The 23,655-nt window shown below is 38.6% G+C and overlaps 1 protein-coding gene across 1 annotated transcript in view; it reads left to right on the top strand.

Moving 5' to 3' along the window:
• The window catches only part of MPDZ (multiple PDZ domain protein), an 85,368-nt gene that overhangs the window by 32,077 nt on the left and 29,636 nt on the right, over positions 1-23,655 (top strand). The window contains exons 16-24 of the mRNA XM_010143201.1: positions 138-347; positions 1,984-2,100; positions 4,623-4,781; positions 7,713-8,000; positions 8,913-9,036; positions 13,206-13,404; positions 21,205-21,309; positions 22,487-22,579; positions 23,039-23,216. Coding sequence (XP_010141503.1) covers positions 138-347; positions 1,984-2,100; positions 4,623-4,781; positions 7,713-8,000; positions 8,913-9,036; positions 13,206-13,404; positions 21,205-21,309; positions 22,487-22,579; positions 23,039-23,216 — 1,473 coding nt within the window. The remainder of the gene's footprint in view (positions 1-137; positions 348-1,983; positions 2,101-4,622; positions 4,782-7,712; positions 8,001-8,912; positions 9,037-13,205; positions 13,405-21,204; positions 21,310-22,486; positions 22,580-23,038; positions 23,217-23,655) is intronic.

Below are 23,655 nucleotides of genomic sequence, written 5' to 3' on the forward strand. Positions count from 1 at the left end.
TCCTGCTGAGGGTTCGTGTGGAGTAGAGCTCCAACTTTTTAATAACCTTGGTTTTTGAAATCTCATGCATAAAAATTAGCCTCTCGACATAAAAGAGTAAATAAAATGAAATGGTTTTCTTCCTTTTATTTAATTAGGATCCTGTTGATCCAGCAAACACAGTAATTGTGATTCGATCATTAGTTCCTGGGGGTGTGGCTGGGCAAGATGGCAGACTTCTTCCTGGTGATCGGCTTATGTTTGTCAACGATATCGACTTGGAAAATAGCTGCCTGGAGGAAGCAGTACAAGCACTGAAAGGAGCACCAACAGGAACAGTTAAAATAGGAGTTGCCAAACCCCTGCCTGTAAGGATTTGGGAATTCATTGGGTACTTTCTCATGTTGTTTAAGCTGCTACACAATGATGCTCACTTCTGGATATGCTTTGTGTGCTTTGGGGTACAGCCAGGTGGCTCAAAACCTCTAGAAACTTTGATTCCTGTATCTCCTTGAGTGTAGGAGTGGCCTATGTACTATCTTGCAACCACCACAGGCTTTCAGGGCGGCAAGTTGCTGGGCATAATTTAGTGCCCTTTACAAGATTCTCTGAATGAGAGTAGATTCTATGTGGCTTGCCTGGAATTTGCCTATTCCTTTGTTTTGCCAGATATAGTACATACACAGTCTTTGTATTTAGACCGTACACTTTATGTTTAAACAATGGTGAGTAGTCTTCAGTTCATATACCTCAAACAGGTTGTGTTAATACAGCCATAAATAATTTCAGGCTTGATTTTAAAAGATAGTCTGTAACAATTAGAAGAATGAGGCTGAAGGAGACCTAGGATTACCAAGACAGCGTATCAGTCAGGATGCTTGGACTAGTGTCCTAGTGTGTTCAAATTAAATCAGTAGAGTAGCGTACATACGAGGAAGATACCATTCACTATATTTTTAAACCCAAGTGCAGTCTTTGGGTTTCATTTTTGCTTTTCATTAAATTATAATCTTGTGAGCCTTTTGCATGCAGATATCGAATTTTCATTCTTAGTACATCTTTGTGGAGCAGATGGGAGGGAACGGCTGACATTTAAATTGATACTTGGCTTTTCATAGCAAGAGGGTACTTTTTAAACTTGTTTTGTTCAATTTGTTTTTGTAGTGGAGACTGTGTTACACACTAAAATGTCTTGCAAATCAACATTTTCATGCTTAAGAAGATGTCACTCTAGAAGAGAAAGTGCATGTGGGGTTTTGTTTCTGTTACCAGCAGTTTTTAAACATTCAGAATTTGCACTTCAATTTTTCATGTATTATGCTTGCCAATAAATTAAACATCGTGAATAATCACTGGCTTTGCAGTACTGGATGAATACACCTAGCATCAAATTATATTGGAAAAAGCTACTGGTTTATAGTCAGAATTGTGTTTTGTCCTCTTGAGACTGTTCCACCTGGCAGATACAGTCTTAAAACACAAACAGTGAATCTACTCTTCCTGTTGCTAACAAGATTACTCTGCAGCTAGCAAGGTTGTGAAGGCCGCTGCTGTTAGGCTCTTTCCCCGGTGGCAGCTCTGATAGCAGTTTTGATACATGTTTAAAAAGAGCAGAAGTTGAAAATTAGTTCAGACAAAGCTGTGATTTCTGTGGTATAACCTTTCCCTGGTGGCAGCTCTGATAGCAGTTTTGATACATGTTTAAAAAGAGCAGAAGTTGAAAATTAGTTCAGACAAAGCTGTGATTTCTGTGGTATAACTGGATAGGCCTTTTTCATTACTTGGGCATGTAAAATGAGATAGGAAGCTGAAGCAATTCAGTTAGATTTGAAAAACAAACGAACAAACCTGTCTGTTTACCTACCCAATATTGTGACTATGATTGAAATTTTCTCTTAGCCACATTTGGATTTCGTTTGCTTCTCTAAACCCCTAGACATAATGCACTCTGCATACCCTGTGTCCTGGCCACTCATCCAACTCAGAGCTTCCTTCTTTCTGCAGCTTTCACCAGAGGAGGGCTATGTCTCTGCTAAGGAAGATTGCTTTTTCTACACTTCCCAGTCACTTGAGGAGGAGGGGCCAGCTGATGCAGCCCTCTTCCATGCTGAGCTGGCTCTGGTTAGTGGCCCAACTTACCAAAGATTGTTTAAGTCTTTCCATTTTGTAATGAAAGGAGCTGCTTTGTCACTGTTCATGCTTATTTTTTAGTGTTTACTGACACCACATTATTCATCCACCACAGCTGGGATGGATCCCCCACATGGTAGAAATCTGGAGGTTTTGACTCTTTGCATGAGCTATTAATCTGGCTTGTGATATGTTAATTGCAGGGAAAAAAGGAAGTATTTTGCTAAGGTTTTCCGAAGCGCATGCCTACTCCTCCTTGCATGCACTGAGTATCCCTTTGAAAATCTCACCTAGTATAGAGAAATATTCATGGTTTATTTTGTAAATAAATCTCCCCATCTGTATATCATAATACATCACTTCTCTGCCTCAAAGTTTTTGGAACTGTCTTCTTGCATGTAAGTCAGCCTTACAAGGAATGCTGTCCGTCTTCAAAATGCTTCCTCCTAATAGTGTTCTGTAGATTTCAGCATCAATCAGTGATTATGAGATTTGCAAGGTCATAAGGTTCACTAGTACAAATAATGTGGCTTACCTGAGCATTCAGTGCCTTACGTAGCCCAGAAGTTACCAATAAGAACCCAGATGAAAAAGGCAAAGGAAATAGGACTCTACAAAAAACCAGACCAAAACAAAAAGCAACAAACCAAATCAAACAAAAAAACCCCAACCCAAAACCAGAATGTAAATATTTCGTGAGTGTATCTTCTCATGGGTGTTTGAGCTGATCTGCATCTGATATTGAAATTATTTGCCCCTTATTTTCTGGGACCATGAATAGGAAAGCAGTTTCTACTAAACACCAGAATTTAATTCATTAGAAAAAAGCAAAATTGAAAATCCCTGAAATGGATCGTTCCATGGTATAAATCTCTGAATTACTGATTCCAGTATGTTTGCTGATTTTTTCACATTTGCAAATGACAGGCTGGGTTTAATAATTTGCTTTTAAACAAGACTTTTTCCCCCCTGCAGTTTGTTACCTTGGTAAAGTAGTTTGATAGCAGTATATGCCTTATTCTGTTCATTGAGAAGTGTAAGGAAGCCAGGTTATATATTGTAAATACCTTTTAATTAAAGATGCGTCAAAGTGATCAGGTTAAAACATACGTATTTAAAAAAATTACTTCTCTCTGTGATTCAAATAAAAATAAAATTGTGGAAGAACAATGAAAATATATGGAAGATAATAGTATGATTAAATTGTCAACTCTGTCAACTGTCTAATTAAATGTGCAAAATATGAAAATGAATGTGCAGTCACCCAGTTGAAGGTGTGTTTGCAGATTGCACTTGTGAGACACTGTTTTTCGCAGATAAATCTACGCTCTGATTCTATAGGTCTGTCCCTGTTTTCTGCAATCCTTTTTTTAGGGCATAGCTTCAGTAACACTAGTCTGCATTTTCCAGAAGATGAGCTAAGTGACACCAAAGGAACAGTTTTAATAAGCTGTTAAGTCTTTAGTGTTGAGACAATTAAAAACATGGAGCATTTGTACCCCCAAAAGGAATCAGTATGTTATATCACTGCAGGTTGTCACTATTGCTGTTGTGAATCTGACAGAATGAATTCATAGTGAGATTTAACCACAGAGGCTGGAAAAACAAGTTAGATCTTACCTCTGCAGAGGGGTGCACTTGACTGCTTCATACAAGTTTATGGTATAGTCATGGCTCTGAACTCACTGATAATTTTTTGGTAGTGTATGCTGCTTTCTTGAGCTCTGCCAGGCGGGATGAAATTATAACCAAAGTACAGTATGTCTTTTAGGACTTACATACTTTCAAATGCCAGAAGAAAAATGCGTCTTGAAAAAGAAAATTATTTAAGAAAAAAAATGAAAAGACAAATTACTGCCCATATTCATGTCTGGTACCCTTCTTAAAATTTTATTTCTCATATAAGAGAGGAAAATTGACAATATTAGTCTTATTGTCAAATGTTAAATATTTTGGAAATCATAAAAAAAATCATGTCATGATTTTTTCTTACAAATGTATTGGAAAGCTTTACAGTTTTCAGAAGATTATTTTTTATAGCCTTTTAAAAAAACCTGAACCTGTGAAGTTATGTGGAGGGAACATTTTTGACAGGTGAAGCTCAGCTCAGTATTTTTTCGGTGCTAATTCTTGTAAAAGGAAATTAAAAAAAAAAAAAAAGCCCTTAAGAAATCAAAATATTGGCATCAGGGAGAACAGCAGAATTCTCCCAACACCTTGTAGTCGGGTTAACAGTCATGAGCCTGCCTCAGCCCTGCAACTCATGCCGGTTGAGACTCTCAGTTTATATACAGCCTCTGAAGATGTAGTAATGTGAATTTGTGAATTGTAACTGGAAGCAGAAATTTTTCCTACTGTGCTGCACAAATATAAATTCAGTGTAAAACATGGAGGGGAAAAACAAATGAAGGAAGATATCAGTCAGTATGTAGCGGCTGAGGTGCATGTGTTTGGGGCTTACGTGGTGTGAAGGTAACAGATAGCCTGGCTGATTGAATTGCTTTTGTTGTTAGGTGGACTCCGGCGAGACAGATCTAGTGGATGAGTCCACCTTTGAGTCACAGTATTCCCTAGAGAGTGACGTCTTCCAGGCTTCAATGATAGCTCTGCATGACAGTGCCTGTAGCGGTCAGCTGAACTACAGCTTCTCTCTTCCATTGTCATCTCCCAAGGTAAAAAGGAGGATGGTTTTATTGACAACAGACTTTGATTATAAGTATGAGAAGGCTATGTTATTAGATATAAATGTTTTATGTCATTCTGCTTCAAAATGACTATTTGTTATCAGGTTAAAGTGCAGTTTTATTTAGGGTAGTGCTGGTATCTTTCAGATGTGTTGAACAGAGACAGCTACAAGCTTAATAGCTTGGATCTGTGTTTTGTATGGTCAGATAAAGTACAATGAGATGTTCATAGTGCTAAAGGTGTGGTGAGCAGTCTGCTACAAAAGCTTGTTATTACTTTAGAGCATAATAAAGAGTGATAACAAAAAATAGCTGCTTTATTCTACAATATTATAGGTATGAAAAGCAAGAGTAAGTTTTCATCCTAAGCTTTGTTTTTATGCTTCATAGTTCATATTTGCTAATTCATTTACGGATTTCTTGAATGAAATGCTCACAGAGGTACTGTAAAAGTAAAATTGTACATATCAAACCTCTGATTGATAGTAATATCTATTTTAAGTCAGTAAATGAAGATAAATTCTTTAAGAATATTATAAAGATTGGTATCTTCTTTCTGGCTGGTCACGTACCCATAATGACTTGATTGTTTCCATCAGAGTTGGTGTTTTGTTTCTCTCCATGGTGTTTCATGCTCTTTTTTCCTGGCAATCTATAGATTTATTTTGCTAATCCAGAATCTTCCAAGTAATTTCTTGTAGCAGTCATCTTTGAAAGCAACACTGTAGGGATTTCTTTTCTACAATGTTAGAAGTCTGTGGTCTTGAGTAGTGTAGCTGCTGCTTTTTCCTCCACACCTGAGTTGCAGTAACTCCCTTCACTCCATCTGGAATATGCTCATCTCTTAGAAGTCACTGGTTAGAGAGCTAAATTAGTCTTCTAATGGTTTCTCCTAATCCACAGAAGAGCGCATCTCTGCTGTGCCAGTGAGACAGATTGCATTGTTTAACTCTGTAATTGTTACTTAAATGGATTATGCATTTTGCATGCTGAGAAGCATTTTATGAGATAGAGGCTGGATTTACATTCTATATCACACTGAGGCTCTGGAAAGTCTTAAGTTATTTTCAGCATTGCCTTAAAGATGGCTTGGGTTTACATGGTTTTTTAAAAGATTATGGTTCTGACTTTTCAGTGTTCCTCTCTGTGCACGAGTACAAACCGAGTATTAAGTTCTCGTAAAGTAACAATTTATACTCTGCAGCTATGACTGACTTCATGTAGTGAACATAGAAAATCTGTTGGTAAAAAAAGACATTAGAAGTGGGTGAAAGGCAGTGAAAATGAAAAATGAGGAATGCAGAGGTATTTCAGCTATTTCAGCAGGGCAGTTGAATGCCTTTGTTGTCACTTTTGAAACAGGTGATTAAAAAAATAGTCAAAGTAATGCAGGTTGTCCAAAGAGGCCACGTGTTGCTGTAGTTACAAATTACTGAAATCGTGTTCGTCGTCAAAAATTATGGCATTGGCTTTTTTTTAAGAGAAATGAAAATAAAAGTGGGCTTATACTGCAACTCTAATATGTATATATGGCGTATGGAGTAAATGTTGATTACAATTTGGAATTAAAATTGGAATTGGAATTACAATTTGGAAATGGTTACAAAATAGACTTAAAATATATGTCCCAGCTGTCTTTGAAATCTTATAAGATAATTTAAATAGATTGTAGTCCTAGTGTTCTGTTCTCCAAAAGGTAGGAAATTATTTCATTGGTTACATCATGCAGATTAGTTGTATTTAGGCTTTGCTCAATTATCTTCACAGATGATACTTAAACCACTTATTTATGTGGTGAAAGGTGAACGTTTTTTGGTGATTGTCTGGGAACAGAATAAGCATATATGCGCTTCATGAAAGATGAGAAAAACTAATTCTAAGACCCTTGATTCAAAATGTTAGAAAATATCCCAAAGTCTTGGGAAAGATGTTTTCCCTGGTTTTTTGAAAAGGAATTGTAGAATTAATAGGTTCAGTGGATAACAACTAGGCAGACAGAGGCAGACATTTTTGTGACTACATTTCCTGTATTTCAGAGAAAAATCCCTAATATTGATAGAGAGCCTCTAAGTCCAACCTCTGAGTCCTTGATATATCTTTCTAATATCTAATGGCTTACAGGTTTTTAAAATTATTTTGAAAGATCAGTTAAAGAATATTTGAAGATTTCTTTTTCCTGATGGTTGAGATTATTGAAATCCCTCAAAATATTTGAAATGCAGGACCTTGGAATCTTGACAGTCTAAGGAAATTTCGTGTAGAGAGCTTAATCCTAGTACTACAGGCATAACTGTTATACTTGCAATAAGTACAACACTACTTACGTAACTGCATCATTGTATTTCATTGCTGTCACACTTCAAAACTTCCATGTTCATTTTTGCTGAGATTTGACCGAGTTGTTAATTTTCACTCTTTGTGTGGAAGGGATATCTAACGATTTTTCTACTCGGTTAAATGAAAGATGAGATTGTATGCTTATTGTCTGAGCTGCTTGAAATTTCTCTCTGCTTGTTGAGTGTTCTGAAAGTAAAGACCTTGGTCTTGCTAAGTTCTTCCATGTGAGAAAGATAAATAGATGCTTTAACTTGCTGGACTGATGTCTGGTTTGAGAGTATGAGTGGACATTAAGTTGCTGAAGTTAGTAGAGGGTTATTGATGAGTATCAAATGAGAATTTGGCCTTCAACCATAACTTATTTTCATTGATTTCTTGTATTTTAAAACAGAATAAATTGTAGGGGGTAATCAGGTAAATTTTATAGCAAAATGCCTGTAGGGCTCTAGTGAAGACACTGATGTTAAAACAAATAAGTTTAAATTATATGAGACTAGATTCTTTTTAAGATTTTGGCATGAAATATACTTTAAAATATACTGTAAAAAATGTTGAATGTTCATTGCCTCCTTTATCTAACAGTCTGTTGTAGAAGAATGTTCAAATGCTTCAGCTGATTCCTCTATATCTGACAAGAACCTGTACAACATGGATCTGAAACAGAATGTGAGAGAACAAAACTCCGTAGTGGACACTAGCCTGGAAACTTCAGCTGGTTTTACTGAAAAGGATCTTCTGCCTTTTGGTGTTTCGGATATAAACCAAAATGAAAGTGAAAATACAGCAACATGGACTGGATCTCAGACAACAGCAGAAAGTGAACCTAGTATAAGCCTTGCCACTAGCATGCAGCTTGATCCCACTGGAAAAGTAAAGACTTTATTTTTTTTTAAAGTAATTAAAAACAAAACTACAGAAAGACCATATTACACCATAGAATCTCCTACAGAACTTGATACTGCCCAACAGCCATGTACGGTTCTTTGAATATAAACGTCCATCAGATGTGGTAGCTGATAGCAAAACTTAGGGATTTAGACTTATCCAAACCAGGAGATAATTCATGCCATCGAGACAGTAATGTCCCAGAGCTTGGTGATACAGGAGTATATAAAAGTCTGCTCACACCTCACAGCAGTAGATGCTGCTGGACCACAGTGTACTTGCTGGGCAGGCCAGGGGTCTTGTCTAATCCCCTGTTAACCTCTGCTGAGGCATGGGTGCAAGATGGGCACGGATGGAAACCAGACCTAGAAAGCCAAGGGGGAATGGTGTGAAAGTCTTGCACCCTGGTGTTCACGCAAGCCTGCACAGTTCAGCTCATGGACAGTGATGCCCCAGTGTGCCAACATAGTAGTCCTTGATATGACAGTCACTGTATCATGTTTCTTTTTTCTTTCATTCATTGAATTATTAAGAAATTCTTAAGAGACACAATTTCTTACCAGTTTTGTTATTTTAAGCACTAGCAGATTGTCGGACCACTGTGGTAAAAAAGTCCTAAGCGCTCTTGAATTCATCCCACTAATTTTAAGAGTGTAACTGATGTACCCAAATTAAGAGTATACTTTGTGGTAGCTTTGTTTTAGTACCTGAATGAAAACAGAAACCTCATGTATGTAGGTTTGATCTTTGATGGACTGACTTTTCCAATGTCTGTATAAGGAATTTGTATTAATTATGCACCTAGCTTTTGTATAAGGTGAGATGAGTTGAGGGCAGTATGTCCAATTGTATTTTTATCTCAGTATTCTGAACTGATGTTATTTTCCCTTGTGTTAGGAACAAGTGCTTTTAATGGAAAAGAGATGTGTAGTATCTTCGGAGGGAAGTTCCATAACCACAGATTCAGTCAATAACTTGTATGAGAAGACTATCACTATTGCAAAAGGCAATTCAAGTCTAGGTAAGGTAGATAACATTTTTTTGTAGCCTGTTCAAAAACCTGGCTTTCTGTTTTTCTCATATGTTTCCTGTTTTATTAATAAGGACTGAACATTTTCCTTTTAGTGGGGAGAGCATAAGAAGGGTATTAATTCTTTGCTGCTCTTGAATCTGGCTATGATGGCAGTGAATCCATTTGTTGTCACCATGATCACAAAAGAGTCCAGTTTTTCTGACAATTTTACTTTTCCCATAGTCATTCTTATATGTTAACAGAACAGTTTTAATACATTGGTTTTTAATGTGTATCCATTTTGTACAGGATAGTGGAAAACTGAGATATAGCCAAGTAATGCTGTAGAAGAACACTTGGTCAAAAAGCAGCAGACTAGACTTTGAAATGTTTGTAAACACAAAATGATCTTGCTTTCTGAGGGTGGTCAAAAGGGTCTAAACAAGCTATTCACTTCCTTGCTATATATTTGTACTTACATCTTAAGTGCTTCAGTATTCCTGAAAGTCAGATCATTGATACATTTAATAGGCAGTATTTTTAGCTCGATATTATAATTGTAGATAATTTTGTAAAGAATTTCAGAATTTTAAATATCCTCACTCTGCAACTTTGTGAGCATATTGAAAAGAGGACATTTTGGAGCTAACAGGTGCAACAGATGCAGACATTTTTCAGTGTCCTCTCCTGGCCTCTGGTGCAGAGACCAGGTGTTTCTGGGCAGTGTGAGGGGGAGCATGGGTATAGAGTCCTCCCAGGCCACAGAGTCAGTGCAGGAAGGCTTTGTGGTGGGAAGCAGTGGTGCCCCTCACCCATTTGTGGCGGGTATGTTCATTTATTTAGGTTTAGGCTCCTGGTACTGTTTCTTGTGGCCAAGTGAACATCCTTGAAGACTTTGGTGTTGGTAGGGCAGGAGTTTGTGTGGGCTATGGCTGTTTCAGATGACTTTGCAAATGCATTAAGATTGCCCACAGAGAGCACCCTGAAAGCATCGCATGGTCTCCTTTTTTGTGAACAGCCACCACTCTGCAGAGGTGGGTGGCGTGCTGTGATGCTCTAATTCAATGGGTGCTTCTGCCTGGGATAAACTGCCCTTTGATGGGTGGATGCTCAGTCTACCTTCTTTGTGGTACAGCCAGCCTCCAAACTGGATCAGGAACTGATACTATTTTTAAATCAGCCTCCCCAAAATATAAAGCTGTAGGTAAGGCTGATGTGGGTGTAAGTTTAAACTTCTGATACGAAAGGTATCTACTGCCTTTATTGGCCTCATTGACATGCTCTATAAAACGTAGATCACAGTGCAGTTCAGGCATTTGGGTTTTTTAAAAAAGCTTTGTTTGCAGTAACCTCCTAACTCAATGGAGCAGTGTTTTCCATGTATGTCTGTGAGTATTCTAAGTGCAGTGAACATATAAAGCAAATTTCATGTCAAGCATAATACAGCATAAAAATACAAACTTGGGAGAGGGTACACGTTGACAGACATTAAATGCATGAAAAGTAAGACTAGTTGCTCAAGTGTACATAGTATGAATGTAAATAATGCTTTCTTCTGGCTTTTGATGGTATTCTTCTTACCGTCTGTGTGTGCTCTGGCTTGGAAAGCTGCCTGGACACAGTGACCAATTTACACACATGACTACACTGCTTTTAACTTTCATATTTACAAAAGGAGCGAAATCAAGAGCTGTGAATGATGCTGAAAGCTGCAGCTGCATCAATTATTTCAGTTGAGAACTGGGACTTCTTTTTTCTTTTTAAATGGTGTCACCCATAGCTTGCAACAGCTCTTCAAATCCAGCCACAGCTGGAGCTCTAATCTTTTTATTGTAATTTTTTAAAAGGTAGGAGGGTGAAGCACTCGCATGCAACAGCTGAGAAGCCGTTGTCTGGTGCAATTCATTTGGCAACATGATAGTAACATTTGCAGTTTTAACCTGAAACTGTAGCTGTCCAAAGTTTGACATCAGCTTTGCAGATCTGTTGTAATGAGGGTATCAGCATAGAGACTAGGGTTGGTGTATTTATAAATTGCAATTACACTAGCCTCAATAATGCTGTTATTATTGGCTTAACCAAGCAGCAAAGTCAGGTTCAGAATTTCAAACCCCATTTCAGCTGTTTCTTTGGCAGTTTGCTTTTCTGTGCATGCTGCTTGTATTCTGGCAGAGACCACTCTGTTGCAGAGCTATGTTTACAGTCAGATCTGACTGTGTAACCTCAGTGAGCTGATCTGTCAAGAGGTGGTTGTTGGAAGGAATGCATAAGTGTAAATGCTGATATCCACCTCAGGACAGCACCTGGAAGTGCCATCTGAGACGTGCTCAACATTGTAACATTGCTAATCTGAAGGGTAGCGGACAGACAGTTTACCTTTACTTTTTCTAACAGCAAGGCGATAAATCAGTGGAATTGTGTGTCCGTATCACAAGTCTGATACACCCGTGTTTAGATCATGTCTGACCACGGTTGACATCGTTAGCTGGGAAATCATAAATACAAATCTCCAGTCAATGGTAATACCATATTCTTTCATCAGTTTAATAAAAAGAACCAACGTGAAGATGGCTTTTACCATTTCACCAAAAGATAAATCTCGACTTCCACATACCAAAGTAGTGAGGTACATGTATTCCATGTCTAGGAAGCTTATTGGACAGTTCCTTGCTAGTCAGGGCCACCTTCTCATACTTTAAGACAGCTATGTTGATCTTAACTACAAGTGGGTTTGAGGAGCCAACACTAAGACATTTTTATTTTCCGAAAGAAGTCCTAAAAAGGGCAAATTAATATCTGGATCTTGTTCCTTAAATGATTAAAGTTATTTTATTTTTATTCTGAGTCAGATAGATAGGCAGATGTTTGTATCATTGGCTGAGTCTGGGCAGCCTGGGGCTTACAACTGCCTTCTAAACTCTGTTCATCCAGTCTGTCTTCCAAGGTGTAAAATCACAGAGTAAAGTGATCACCTCTCTCTTCTGTTGACATGTTGTACATAAAAGGTTAGAATATTTTCATAGTCAGTATCCTTGGAGGTTTTGCATTGGTAGCTGTCATCTTCCTTCCACTCACAGTCTGAACAGTAAGGTTAGAGCTTGCAGATACACAACTGCACTCTCAGCGCTTGCTAGCCTGCTGTTCATATGCAAAACCAGAAGAACACATAATGGTATAGTCACTGCCTCTTTTTCAAGTATATATTCCTCTATAAGGTGCTCTTTCTTCAGTAGCTTCATTTTGTTAGTAAAGAAGAAAAACAGGATAGTGGCAGTCCACTGGGTGGATGTCCAGAGTGCTGGTGCTTCAGCTACCTTTCCGTTGCCTTAGTGAAGAACATTTTTTCTTGGAACTGTCATCAAGGCTGGTTTCATGAGCACCAACTGCCCTTGAAATAACAGTGACAACTCATGTGTGTATGAACAGTCACAAAGACTCGTGAAGCCCAGCACTACAAGTCCCCGTGGGGGAGGAGCATCTCTGTCTCTTTTCCCGTTAGAGAAAAGAAAGTGGAGTTAAATGGTGTGTATAAAGATTGAGAAGTAGTGTCTTACTCTGCCACAGTGGGGGATCATGGTGTAACTCAAGTAGTAGACTCTATGCGTCAATTGTGCGTGAGTGCCTACAGAAGTGAGAATGCGCCTAAACTCTGGCCCGCCTAGGAGAGCAGGAAGGCAACTGCTATCTCAGTGGGATCTGATTCAGGCTTTCTGTTGAAAATAAATGTATAGTTCTCTTTGCCCTATGCTCCTAATTCACAGCTTAATCATTTTAACTCCTTTGTAAAGTGAAACATCATAAACTAAACTGAAATGTGGTGTATAAACTCAGTGAATCCAGAAGAGTGATAAATTTAATTGTGTTAGAAACAATTTCATTACCTTTTTTGTTTATTTTCTTATTATATTTTCCACTGTCTTTGTTTTTTTTATATTGAACCTGGTATGTAAAATGATGCAAGGTAAAGTAAAGATGCTCTGATTGCGATTTGTAACTGCTGTCTCTTGAAAAGAAGGAAATGCAAGGGAGAATAAGAGCAACATTTATAGGCTTGCTGACATTGGCAGGTCGGCTGGCTGGCTTTAACCTTCTCTGCGCCAGGTTACACTTCTTTTTCTTGGCACTCAGAGCTGGGACTCAAAGACGTTATTAACTGCTTCATGCGTTTTTCACTATAGGGATGACAGTAAGTTCCAATAAAGATGGCTCAGGAATGATAGTCCGCAGCGTCATCCATGGAGGCTCAATAAGTCGTGATGGACGGATTGGTGTAGGGGACTGCATCCTGTCCATTAATGAAGAGTCAACCACTAACTTAACCAATGCACAAGCCCGGGCTATGCTAAGGAGGCATTCACTCATCGGACCAGATATAAAGTAGGTAAAGCTAGATGATGAATTTTGGTAGGAAGAGGCTAATAATCAATATTTGGTTAGTTATGCAAGAATTCTAAATTAAAATTTTGTTTGTTTTTATAACATGAATTTACCTTTAAGTTACAGCTTCAGATCTATAATTCACTTTCAGATTACAGCTTCATGGGATGAAAGATAGAATCACTTGTGTGAGAGGCTTTGGATGTCCTTAGAAAAGTTGTTGCTATTATTAGTAATCATCATCATTACGTACCTGCCTGATTTTATTGAAGGAATGGGATTAGTCAGAGTTTTGCATTTGTACTATGATTTTTCTAAGGATTTCCTCAAGGTGTTTGGTTTTTTTCAAAGGTAGACTGTTCTGACCATTGCACAAGTGATTTCATTTGATGGAGATCTTCGTAATGGATTTTGGTTTTGTCTGCTAGATGGAAAGTATGACATGATGTTAATACAGAAGAGTAATACTTAAAAAAATTTCAGTACGTCTATGATAAACAGCAGAAACAGTCTGTTTTGTGAAGTCACTTCCAAGTTTTTATTAGTACATATGAAGGAGCTGTTTCTCCTTCATATATAATACGAATAAATAAATAATCTGCTCTTGTGAGTGCTACTTTAAACTTGCAGTAATTAATACAAGTTTTGAAAAATCCTCTTGCTTGGTGAGAAACTTTCTTCTTTTCAAGTTCACTCAATTTACAGAAATTTAACCTTTCCTAGAAGTACAATTCTTTCCAGCTCTCTTGGTTGTGGAGTTAGCTCTGCCCACATGCACCACCTACAAATGAGGTTGTTCCTAAGGTTGTGGATGGTGCTTTAGACACACCTATGCTGGGTTTACAGCTCCAAAAATCTAGAAGCTTTTTTGTCAAACCCATGGTAACATGGATTGGGTCTGATCTGCAAATGGGATTAACGGTGCTGCTGGTGATAGAAGCCTCTTCTTATTTAAGAGGGTGGCCTTGAAAGGGATCAGCTCAATCCCAGAGCAGTGGCAGGTAACTGTATAGTTTCTGTCAGTTCAAAATGGACTGCAGGGCATTCTGTTCTTTCCCGGAAGTATTCTAGATTTGAAGAGACCTGGTATTTTGGAAACAGGTAGGCAAAGTATCTTCACTGTGGGTGGTATGTTTGTCAGCCCCGTAGCTGTTGTGCATTTAGGATTATGATTTAATGAAGGCTTAAGTATGAGATATGCCCATAGAAAGAATCATATTACTGTTAATGCTGTCATGAATATGCGTGAGTCAGTGTTGATAAAATGTGGCATTGATTATTATTGTAGGCTTTCAAACTGTATTATAATTCCTGCTACCACAACTGAAATCAGTTGGTCTGTGCGTGTGCATGTGCGTGTACGTCTGCTTCAATATAAAAATGCTACAGTACCATTCTTCCGGGAGGAGTCTTTTGACTTAACTCTAGTTATGTGGTCAAACACAGATGTGTCCATTATTTGTGCTTGTCCCTTTATAGCTGCTGCATTTTACACTATGTGTCTATAAGTTTTGTTTTGTAGTCTTAGACTTTTTTGCAGATTTGTCAGAAATAGCAAAATATTGACTTAGACATAGATATTCAGGTTTTCCAGAGAAAAGTGCATCCCCTTTCAGAAAGATCTCACAGAAGTGGGGGGAGTTGCTCTTCATATCCTTTCTTAAGATTTTTGTCTTTCATTTTATATTTATGTTCTTTGGTGCCTTCCTTTTACAAGAGTTTAAAGTGAAGCCAGCTTCTGCACTTAAAAGGACTGGAAGACCAAATCCTTTAGTAGCTTCTAAAGGAGTTTTGCAAGAATAAGGACAATTTTTTTGAGCCTACATAGTTTTGATACAAAACTATTCATCATAATTAAACTTTTCCATAATTTTTAATTTCAGGAGCAGTATAGGATCCCAGAAAATACTATGATACAAACATGTGGGTAACGTCCCAAATCAGAAGCTGTGTATAATGTGTAACATTATCTCGTGGTAGTTCTTCCTGTTTGCTAAGATGGATACGCAGCTACACAGATGTCATTTCAGGCCTAATGTAGTGCATCACCATGGGAGATTTGTGATTTAAGGGCCAGCATTTCAAATAAGCAAGTTGAGTCTCTTCAATGTGTTCCTCATGAAGCAATGGTGCACAGGCACTCAGGTGTGGCCATCTAGGTATCATTCCTCTTTTTGCATACAGGGCTGCAAAGTTGGCACTTTAGTGTTTAGACTGAGCTTTTTATGGGTAGCAGATTGTCTAAGATTAGTCTGTTTACCCTTCCTCAACCAGGAAGGGGATTGGGAAGAGGAGAGGAGACCCGTGGTTGAAATGAAAACAGATTTAATGAAACAGTAAAACTAATATTAATACTAATGCCAATATAAAGTATACAAAGTTTTACTCAGCCCAGTGAAGTTCAGCAGTCACAAAAAAAAAGGGAAAACAGTTCTCAGGAGTTGAATGTTGAGCAAGCTCCTTCAGGAATGGTGACGAGAAGGGGAAGGAACCCCTTCCTCAGCAAACTTCCCCTTTTATAATGAGTGTGACGTTTATGGTATGGAATACATGTCTGAACCAACTTGGGTCAGCTGCCCTGGCTTTTACTCTTCCCAGCTTCAGCGCTTGGCTGACCTGAACCTGCTAATGACCAGCGTACCATGGCTGGCCTATGATTCTACCTCTGGGAAGCCAGGACAATGATTCCCCCCAAAAGTGATTAAGCAGAATTATTTTAATTTCAGAGCTGTGCTTCAGTGGCAAACGTTATTTGCTGAGAGAACATAAAGCTGTTCTTACTTGCCACATAAAGGTTTTGTTTCATCTTGTTAAAGGAAGTTTGATTTTGAACAGTTCAAAAAGAAGCAAGCCGAGTTCAGTTTTTTTTTTTTTTCCCCTTTGCAAATGGAAAATCGGATGTGTGGCCTTACCAGAATGCATTTTGTTTCCCTTCCCACTCCACCTTACTAGGAGCTCTTGTATTTCTGTATAATAGCCAGGGTTTTGTGTGGAGAAGCAGCTGCTTGTAACATCTGTCGGATAATTAGAGCTGAATCAGAATTCACCTGATTAAAGTGTGGGGATGAATTCCAGGTCAAGAAATAAAAGATAGATTGCAATACCATTTTCCATGCTTCGTAATAATCAGTGCTATAGAGAGTAATACAGAGCAAGTGCTTTCTGGGGGAGATAAAGTGGAGGTAGAATGAGGTACAGAAAAGGAAAGAAAAAGAAGAAAAAAAAAGCAGCTCACACTTTTAACTACATAAGTATGGCTCTCACATTCAGCACGAGACGTGGACATTTGTTAACACCATTGTAAAAAGATGCTGCATCATATGCTTCACATTCTAGATCTTCTCCAGCACCTGCTGATGATCAGGCCCTCTGTTATGTGTGAGTATTGGCGATTCAGAAACTCATTATGGCTCTATGTTGCAACATGTCTGTAAAATCATTCCGTGCTTTCATGACATCCATAGTAATGTCAGGGATATATCCAGATACAGGTACATATTCTGTCTTTGTGTGTGTATCTGTGTGTGTGAGTGCATGCACATGTAGCTGCACATGTGGTTCTATATATATATATGTATATATTTTTTAAAAAGGTATGAGAGTGTGTGTGTTTAAATACATCTGTATATGCATGTGGGTTTAAAATTGAAGATTGGAGCATACTTCCTAAGACTGAATGAAAACACCTGTGTTCTAAAACTTCTGCTAATATTTTTAAACTTCATCTATGACAGCCACCCCAGATGTGCTCAGAACATGTGCGTGTGTGAGAGCGTGTGTTTGTGCAGGGTTTACTGCTAGAATTGGCCTGGGTACAATGTACTGATATCTGGATTAATCTCAGTGTCATTTTCTGTGGCACTTACATTTTACTTCCTTTGTGTGTAAAGAGGTACAAATCAGACCTTAAGTGTCAATGACAGTAATTTGTCTTGAACATTTTCCATACTTCGTTATTTGCTTTGCTGGTGTTTCAAGGTTTTGTGTGGTTGTTCAGTCAAGCATGTGATAAATGTTCTTCTGTACTGCATGCGTGTTCTGTTTACAAGGTATTTTCATACGTACACCCTTTGGTGTTTCCATTGTCACTGCTTTCATTGCTAGTGTGTACCTCTAGGGGGAGGAGGGTGGTTGTAGCTGTCAAGAAAGGAACTAGGACACTTTCTCCTTCAAGCTGTACAGCTATGAAAGAGAGAAAATTACTAAACCTTGCATACACTTTCCCTTGAAATTACTGAACTTTAACTTCTCTTGCAGATAAGAGATGCAACACAGTAGTAGAGCAGTCATTTACTTTTTTCCTGTGCTCTGTGTCTTCATCCTATTTCCTGGCACTTGTTTCTGTTACTTTCTTCCCTGTCACCATATCAAGGCTTTTATCAGTCCCTTTTGCAGATGAACCATTCAGGTACCTGGGTGGATTTTTATTTCAGCTTTACAGCACAAGGGTCAACAGAGTTGATCAGAGGAGTCCAACAGCCTTCTTGTTCTGGGCCCCTCATCATTCCAGTCACATACTGAGCTGTTCAGGATGATGCTGGATATCTTCAAACCTCATTGTGACCTCCAAGATTCAAGCTGCAGTAACAATCCAGCAAGTGGTGGATTTGATAACTGTGGGATGTCTGCCCATGAAATACTAAACGGGGAAAAATTTCTTGGCAGCTATAAATCCAGTCTTTAGTACAATCTGACCTTCCTGTGTGCCTCAGAAGGCAGAAGCAGGACAGAGAGCTGCTTGGCAAAGATGTCTTTGAGGTGTCCATGTTTTCTAGAACTCTAATTTACAGCAAAGCTAGGCGTTTTTAATAACTTTTCAATAATAACATGCAAAGGAGAGAAAGGATGAGGACAGTGACACCACGTAACAGCTTAGCTGGTAAGAGCAGCTATGGAAACTTTTGCTAATAACCAAACTTTTGAAATCTTGAGCAAGAAACAAAAGTGAACTCTTACACAGAATATATGTTTTCATATATTTGATGCATGTAATTTCTTTTCTGTGCTGTTTATGCAGAATGGAAGTAAGTATTCTGATTTGTATTTATGAAGTAGCTCAAGCATTATTGAAGCTTAATTGTAGATAAGAATTAATAATTTAAACATATTGAATGTTCCTTTGAGTGCTTAAAATCAGGCAAAAATAGAATTATGGTTAAGAACTAGAAGAGAAATAATGTAATTTTCCAGAGAGCTGAAATGTTACAAGCCCCAGTGATACTATTGAAATTCCATCTGTGGAAGTCAATTAGGTAATTCAGTTGCTCAGTTTTAGGTGCATTTTTACAAATGGTCATGTGAACCTTTTCTTCTCAGTTCCTGTGCTGTACACAGAAAAGGAAACTTACCCAAGAGAGCTTTTGGGAGGCATTTGTTAATAGCATATAAGGCTGTTTGAGCAGTCTTTGAGCTGTACCTTTTGAAGGACCCAGCACAATGTTGGTTAATCATTCCTATGATGCAAAAGAACAGGGTATCCCAGAAGATGGAATGCATATGGTTTGCCTCCCCCTTAGCTGATCTCTAACACTGATGTTACACAGAAGTATGAGGTAAGGGCTGCTACTTCCCTTGGACCTTGGGACCCTGCATAATTGTTTGTGATGTGCTTCCTATACAAAAGATCTGGACAAGAGCTGCAAGATGCTAAAAACTCTACTATCAGTCATCACACTCTATCATCTACATCCACGCTGGATCTGGACATACCTGTTTCCTTTTTAGGATCCTCCCATTCTCCTTTCCATACTTTGAACAATAGCTTCCAGCTGCAGTTTAGCATGAAGGATATTCTAGCTAGCAGAAATGTTGCTTGGAGTTCTCGTTTCTTTACAGCAGCTGTCTTTCAAGGGAAAACGCGTTATTTCCTACTTATTTTTGTAGGGTGGAAGTTTATTAATTTGATTGGGATGAAACTGATGAATGTAACTGGATCAATGATAAATTTTATTTCACTGAATTGCATCTTGCATGTCTTCTAGCCTTTTTAGAGGAAAGGTATTCTTCTGGGCCTAGTGGGTAGTACTTTGGCAGCAGTATTTGCCCTGTGAGAGTTTTGCGACCATGATGCCATTGCTTTGCTATAGTTGAACTCATTTGGAGTTGGAGATGGCAGGGACGAAGTACCGATTATTTTCAAAAACTCTTTTCCCATTTGCTTCTGTCCATTTCATTGCTAGGGCTTCACAGAATAACTGCTGCGTGTCTTGTATGTTTCCCAGTGTTGGAATGTGCTCAGGAAAGACAGATAAGAGCCAAGTATTTATTCCCTAGGGGATGTTAATTTGCCAGCACTTCAAAATGCGACATTTGTGTCAAGCACGTAAGGCTTGTGTGTTTGACAAAAGGGCAAAGCAGAAGAGATTTAAGGAAGAAAAAAAGCTGGTGGTAGTATGGTTGATGTAGAAATTTCCATTAAAAAAACTGGAGAGCTCCTTTTGTTTAGCACCCTTGGCACCTTCTTAATGACTATCTCTTCTGCACTTTTCTAGGTGTGGTAGATATGAGAGGAGGTAGGGAACATGCTTGGATGCAGACAAAGGTAAATAAAGGTGATCCTTATGATAATTTTGGTCAAGTGTTTTGGACAGACAGCATTAGTTATAAAAAAGTTTATTTGCTTTGCCTTCTGCTGCTTGCTGTATCAATAGAAAACCAGTGAGAAGGAGAATCAGTGACGGTCAGTGAGTGACAAACAAAAAAGGACTCCAATTAGGGAATGACAGACAGGAGAGGGCTTCAAGTGAGTGAGAGACTCAGAGCTGAAGGAGTCCCTCCTCAGCAGCTAACACATCCTTGTAAAGTAGTGAAAAAAATTTTTTCCGTATCTGTTCATATTTCTTTTAACTATGCGATGGATGGGAAAATAACCTTTTTTATTTCTTTTATGTTCTTTTTCCATCAGCCTTACTTCTTGAGAGACTTGGTTCTGATAGCTAAGCTGCCTATCAAAGAACTAAAGGTTTTTAAGAAGGCAAAACATCTTTAAAGGAGGGCTCTCTAAGTAGCCCTGTTCAGATCATTATGTCCTTTTGCCTTTAGATGGAATTTTTTAAAGAAATATTCATCATGCCTTAATCTTTCCTCCTTCTCTTTGTTTCCCTCTCCCCAGTCTATTGGGCCGTTTCTGTTTCTGGCATTCAAACACAGTTGAGTTACACCAGAACTTCAGAAGTCTGCATGTCATTTGGCTGATGAAACATGACTGCCTGACTCTCCCAAGCTGGCTGGAAGTGCATGAAGGAGTGGAGGAAGAAGTTGAGCAGGAGGTTGCTCCCTGTGGTGTAGCTGTAACAGATTTGTATGTCCAAACCCTTGCAGTATTTTTCACCAAAAGCATAGAAACCTAAAATAGATGCAGAACCATTCAAGAAAGTACAAAATCTCCTGCAAAACAACTTCCAGAAGCATTTTCAGCCAGCATTTAGGATGGTAATGGTGTTTTACATCTCACAGGTCCTTCAGTTTGTCTTTGCACAAGGAGCCTCTGTTTTGACTGAAGCTGGATGTCTCTATTACACTCTTGTTGCTGTTCAAGCACCGTTTACATAAAATGGAGTGGCCAGCCCTCAGAAAACGATGTGCTGTCCACCTACATAATTTGATCATAAGTGTGTATTCATTGCAAAGCCACAAAGAATTCATATAACTCTTTACTTGCAAAATACTAGAGTTGTGGCTTTGAAGTCAGTGACTGTATGAAGTACTCTGGAGTGGCTTCCTCATAGCCATTCCTCATACCCACCAAAGGTAGGACCAGCAGTCCTCATAGTACTTTAATCATGTCTCATTTTATTGCAGTATTACGTATGTGCCAGCAGAAAATTTAGATGAGTACAGGGCCAGTTTGGGACAACACACAGAAGGAGCTGTGCCACTTGAACTTTTTCCTTCACCTACTGCCAGGTAAGTAAAAGGACTTACTGTTTTCTCCCATAGGGCTCTCAAATGTAACTCTTTCCATACCCTTTGCACAGTTCAGAAAGTTTTATATGTGTGTTTATATATAAGTTACATTTTAGAAGAATAGCTGAGAGATGAATGTTTTTCTTCAGACAAGCAGCCATCACAATAAAAAACTGTTTAGAATATTTTTTTGGCTTTGCCTAGCAAATTTTTCAGACATTTTTATGAGGCTGTTTTGTAATGTTTGATCTACTTAAAAAGGAGATTGAACACTGCCTCATCCTTGTCGCGACCCATGGCGGGCTCTTCACTGGAGCCGGACGAATCACTCATACGCCAATATGGTGTGTAGTGAGACCCGTTTATGGTTTACAATACATCCCAATTTATAGACTCTCGTTCACCCGACTAGCTACATGGTGATTGGATAGTGTCTCTGTTACACAGACAGCACACATCTCTTAAAGCACTATAATCGGATAAAAGGGGTTAGGTCCCACGTGGTTACTGTTTTGGTTAGAGTTAATCAAACAAGGCTAGTAGAGATAGAATTTCCCACATGATAATACTGCAGCTGGGTTTCGGCCGCTAAGTTTCCCAGAGAGAGTAGCATATTTTTCATAGTTCTGATTTCTGCCAGAAAGATACACCAACAATCCTGAACTTCTGTTAAACACCATGCAATATGATTTGTGTATTACCACAAGGACTCAGTGCTTCCAACATGAGAATTTGGCATTATGGTCTTTCCAGAATGTACACTGGGAAGAATGAATTATGCTGTCTTTTTCCTTAAGTTTCAGAAATTCATTGCAGTTACAGGCCAAGCTATTCAAAGTGACTAATATTTTTTTGTTTTCTTTGAATTAATCTCCAAAAGCAGTAACTGGTTTTGAATGCTGCTGTCGTAATTTCTTCAATTTTGGAAACAGTAAATAATTTCATTCAATTCTAGTTCTAAAATGCAGTCTTTTAGTCTGTGTTTGTCAGTTGATAGCAGACAAGTAGACAGGGAATCACCAAACATGGTATGTGTTCTAACAGACATCTGAAAAAGAAGTTCCTTACACAAACCCCGTGTACAAATTCTAATACTGGCAGGATGATCCAATACATGAATTGTTGCAGTGAAATCTAGTGATTTAAAAATTAATTGCATGTTTCTGTTCAATAGCAGAGAACTCCCTGAGCTTCCAGAACGTGAAGAGGGGGAAGGAGAAGAAAGTGAACTTCAAAATGCAGCTTTCAGTAACTGGAACCAACCCAGGAAGTAAGTGCAGGTCTAGTTGCACAGTGTAAAATCTCATCTGAAATTCAAAAATTTTGAAACCTGCCATATATTTTAAGAGGAATGAGAAAGCAAAAGAGTGTTTCACTTATATATATTGTGTGTTGCAGGAGTAATTCATGGTTGATTATTACTGCCATTCGGCTAAACCCCTGCAAGCTAGCAGTTTCTCGAGTGCTTTAGAAATTTGCCTTTATAGGCTGACTCTCTAGGAGAAGGATGAAGAGAAGGATTCAAAGTTTTGATTAGAATCCAAAATAAAATCAACAACAATAGACACAGACCTTCTGAGCAATTCAGTAGATAACTTCAGCTGAAAGACACATCTTTTGAAAGAAGTTACTTCTGAATGTTTTTAACACATTGTGCAGATCCAGGTGTCTTCATTGTCATAATCACAACAGATGTTCATTTGTTTTGGTCCTTGTTTTGTCACAACAGGGTTGAACTCTGGAGAGAGCCTAGCAAGTCACTGGGGATCAGCATTGTTGGAGGACGGGGAATGGGGAGCCGCCTGAGTAATGGAGAAGTGATGAGAGGGATCTTTATCAAGCACATCCTAGAAGACAGCCCAGCTGGCAAAAATGGAACACTGAAAACTGGAGATCGGATTGTGGAGGTACCGGACAAGTGCCTTATGCTTGCAATACCTCAGCATCTGAGGAACTGCTGAGGTGTCCTGGGGAGACAGCTGGTTAATTGCTCCAACTGACACCATTTGAGCCATACAGAGTGTAGTACCATCTGCTGAGGTTTGTTTGCAGACGGCTTTAAGTTGAATATACAGCCTAAAGAATAGGTGATTGACTGTGTGAGCAGGGGTCTACAAAGCCAGCAGTTCTACCTGCCTGTTTTAAAGCCTGCATTTTTAGGATAAAGCTTGAGTTTGGTGGAACTAAAAGGTTTTACCTTTGCACACTGGTTAGCAACAGAAATAGCCAGTGAATAGCAAGTCATGCTAATAAATGCCAAACTTATTTCCCTCTTGAATCTTAATCAGATCACATCATTCCTGTGCATCTTGTGCAGGAACGAATGGAGATAATTTTTTTCCTGCT

This window comes from Buceros rhinoceros, unplaced genomic scaffold (genome assembly GCF_000710305.1).
Source record: "Buceros rhinoceros silvestris isolate BGI_N320 unplaced genomic scaffold, ASM71030v1 scaffold7829, whole genome shotgun sequence".
NCBI classification, from domain to species: Eukaryota; Metazoa; Chordata; class Aves; order Bucerotiformes; family Bucerotidae; genus Buceros; species Buceros rhinoceros.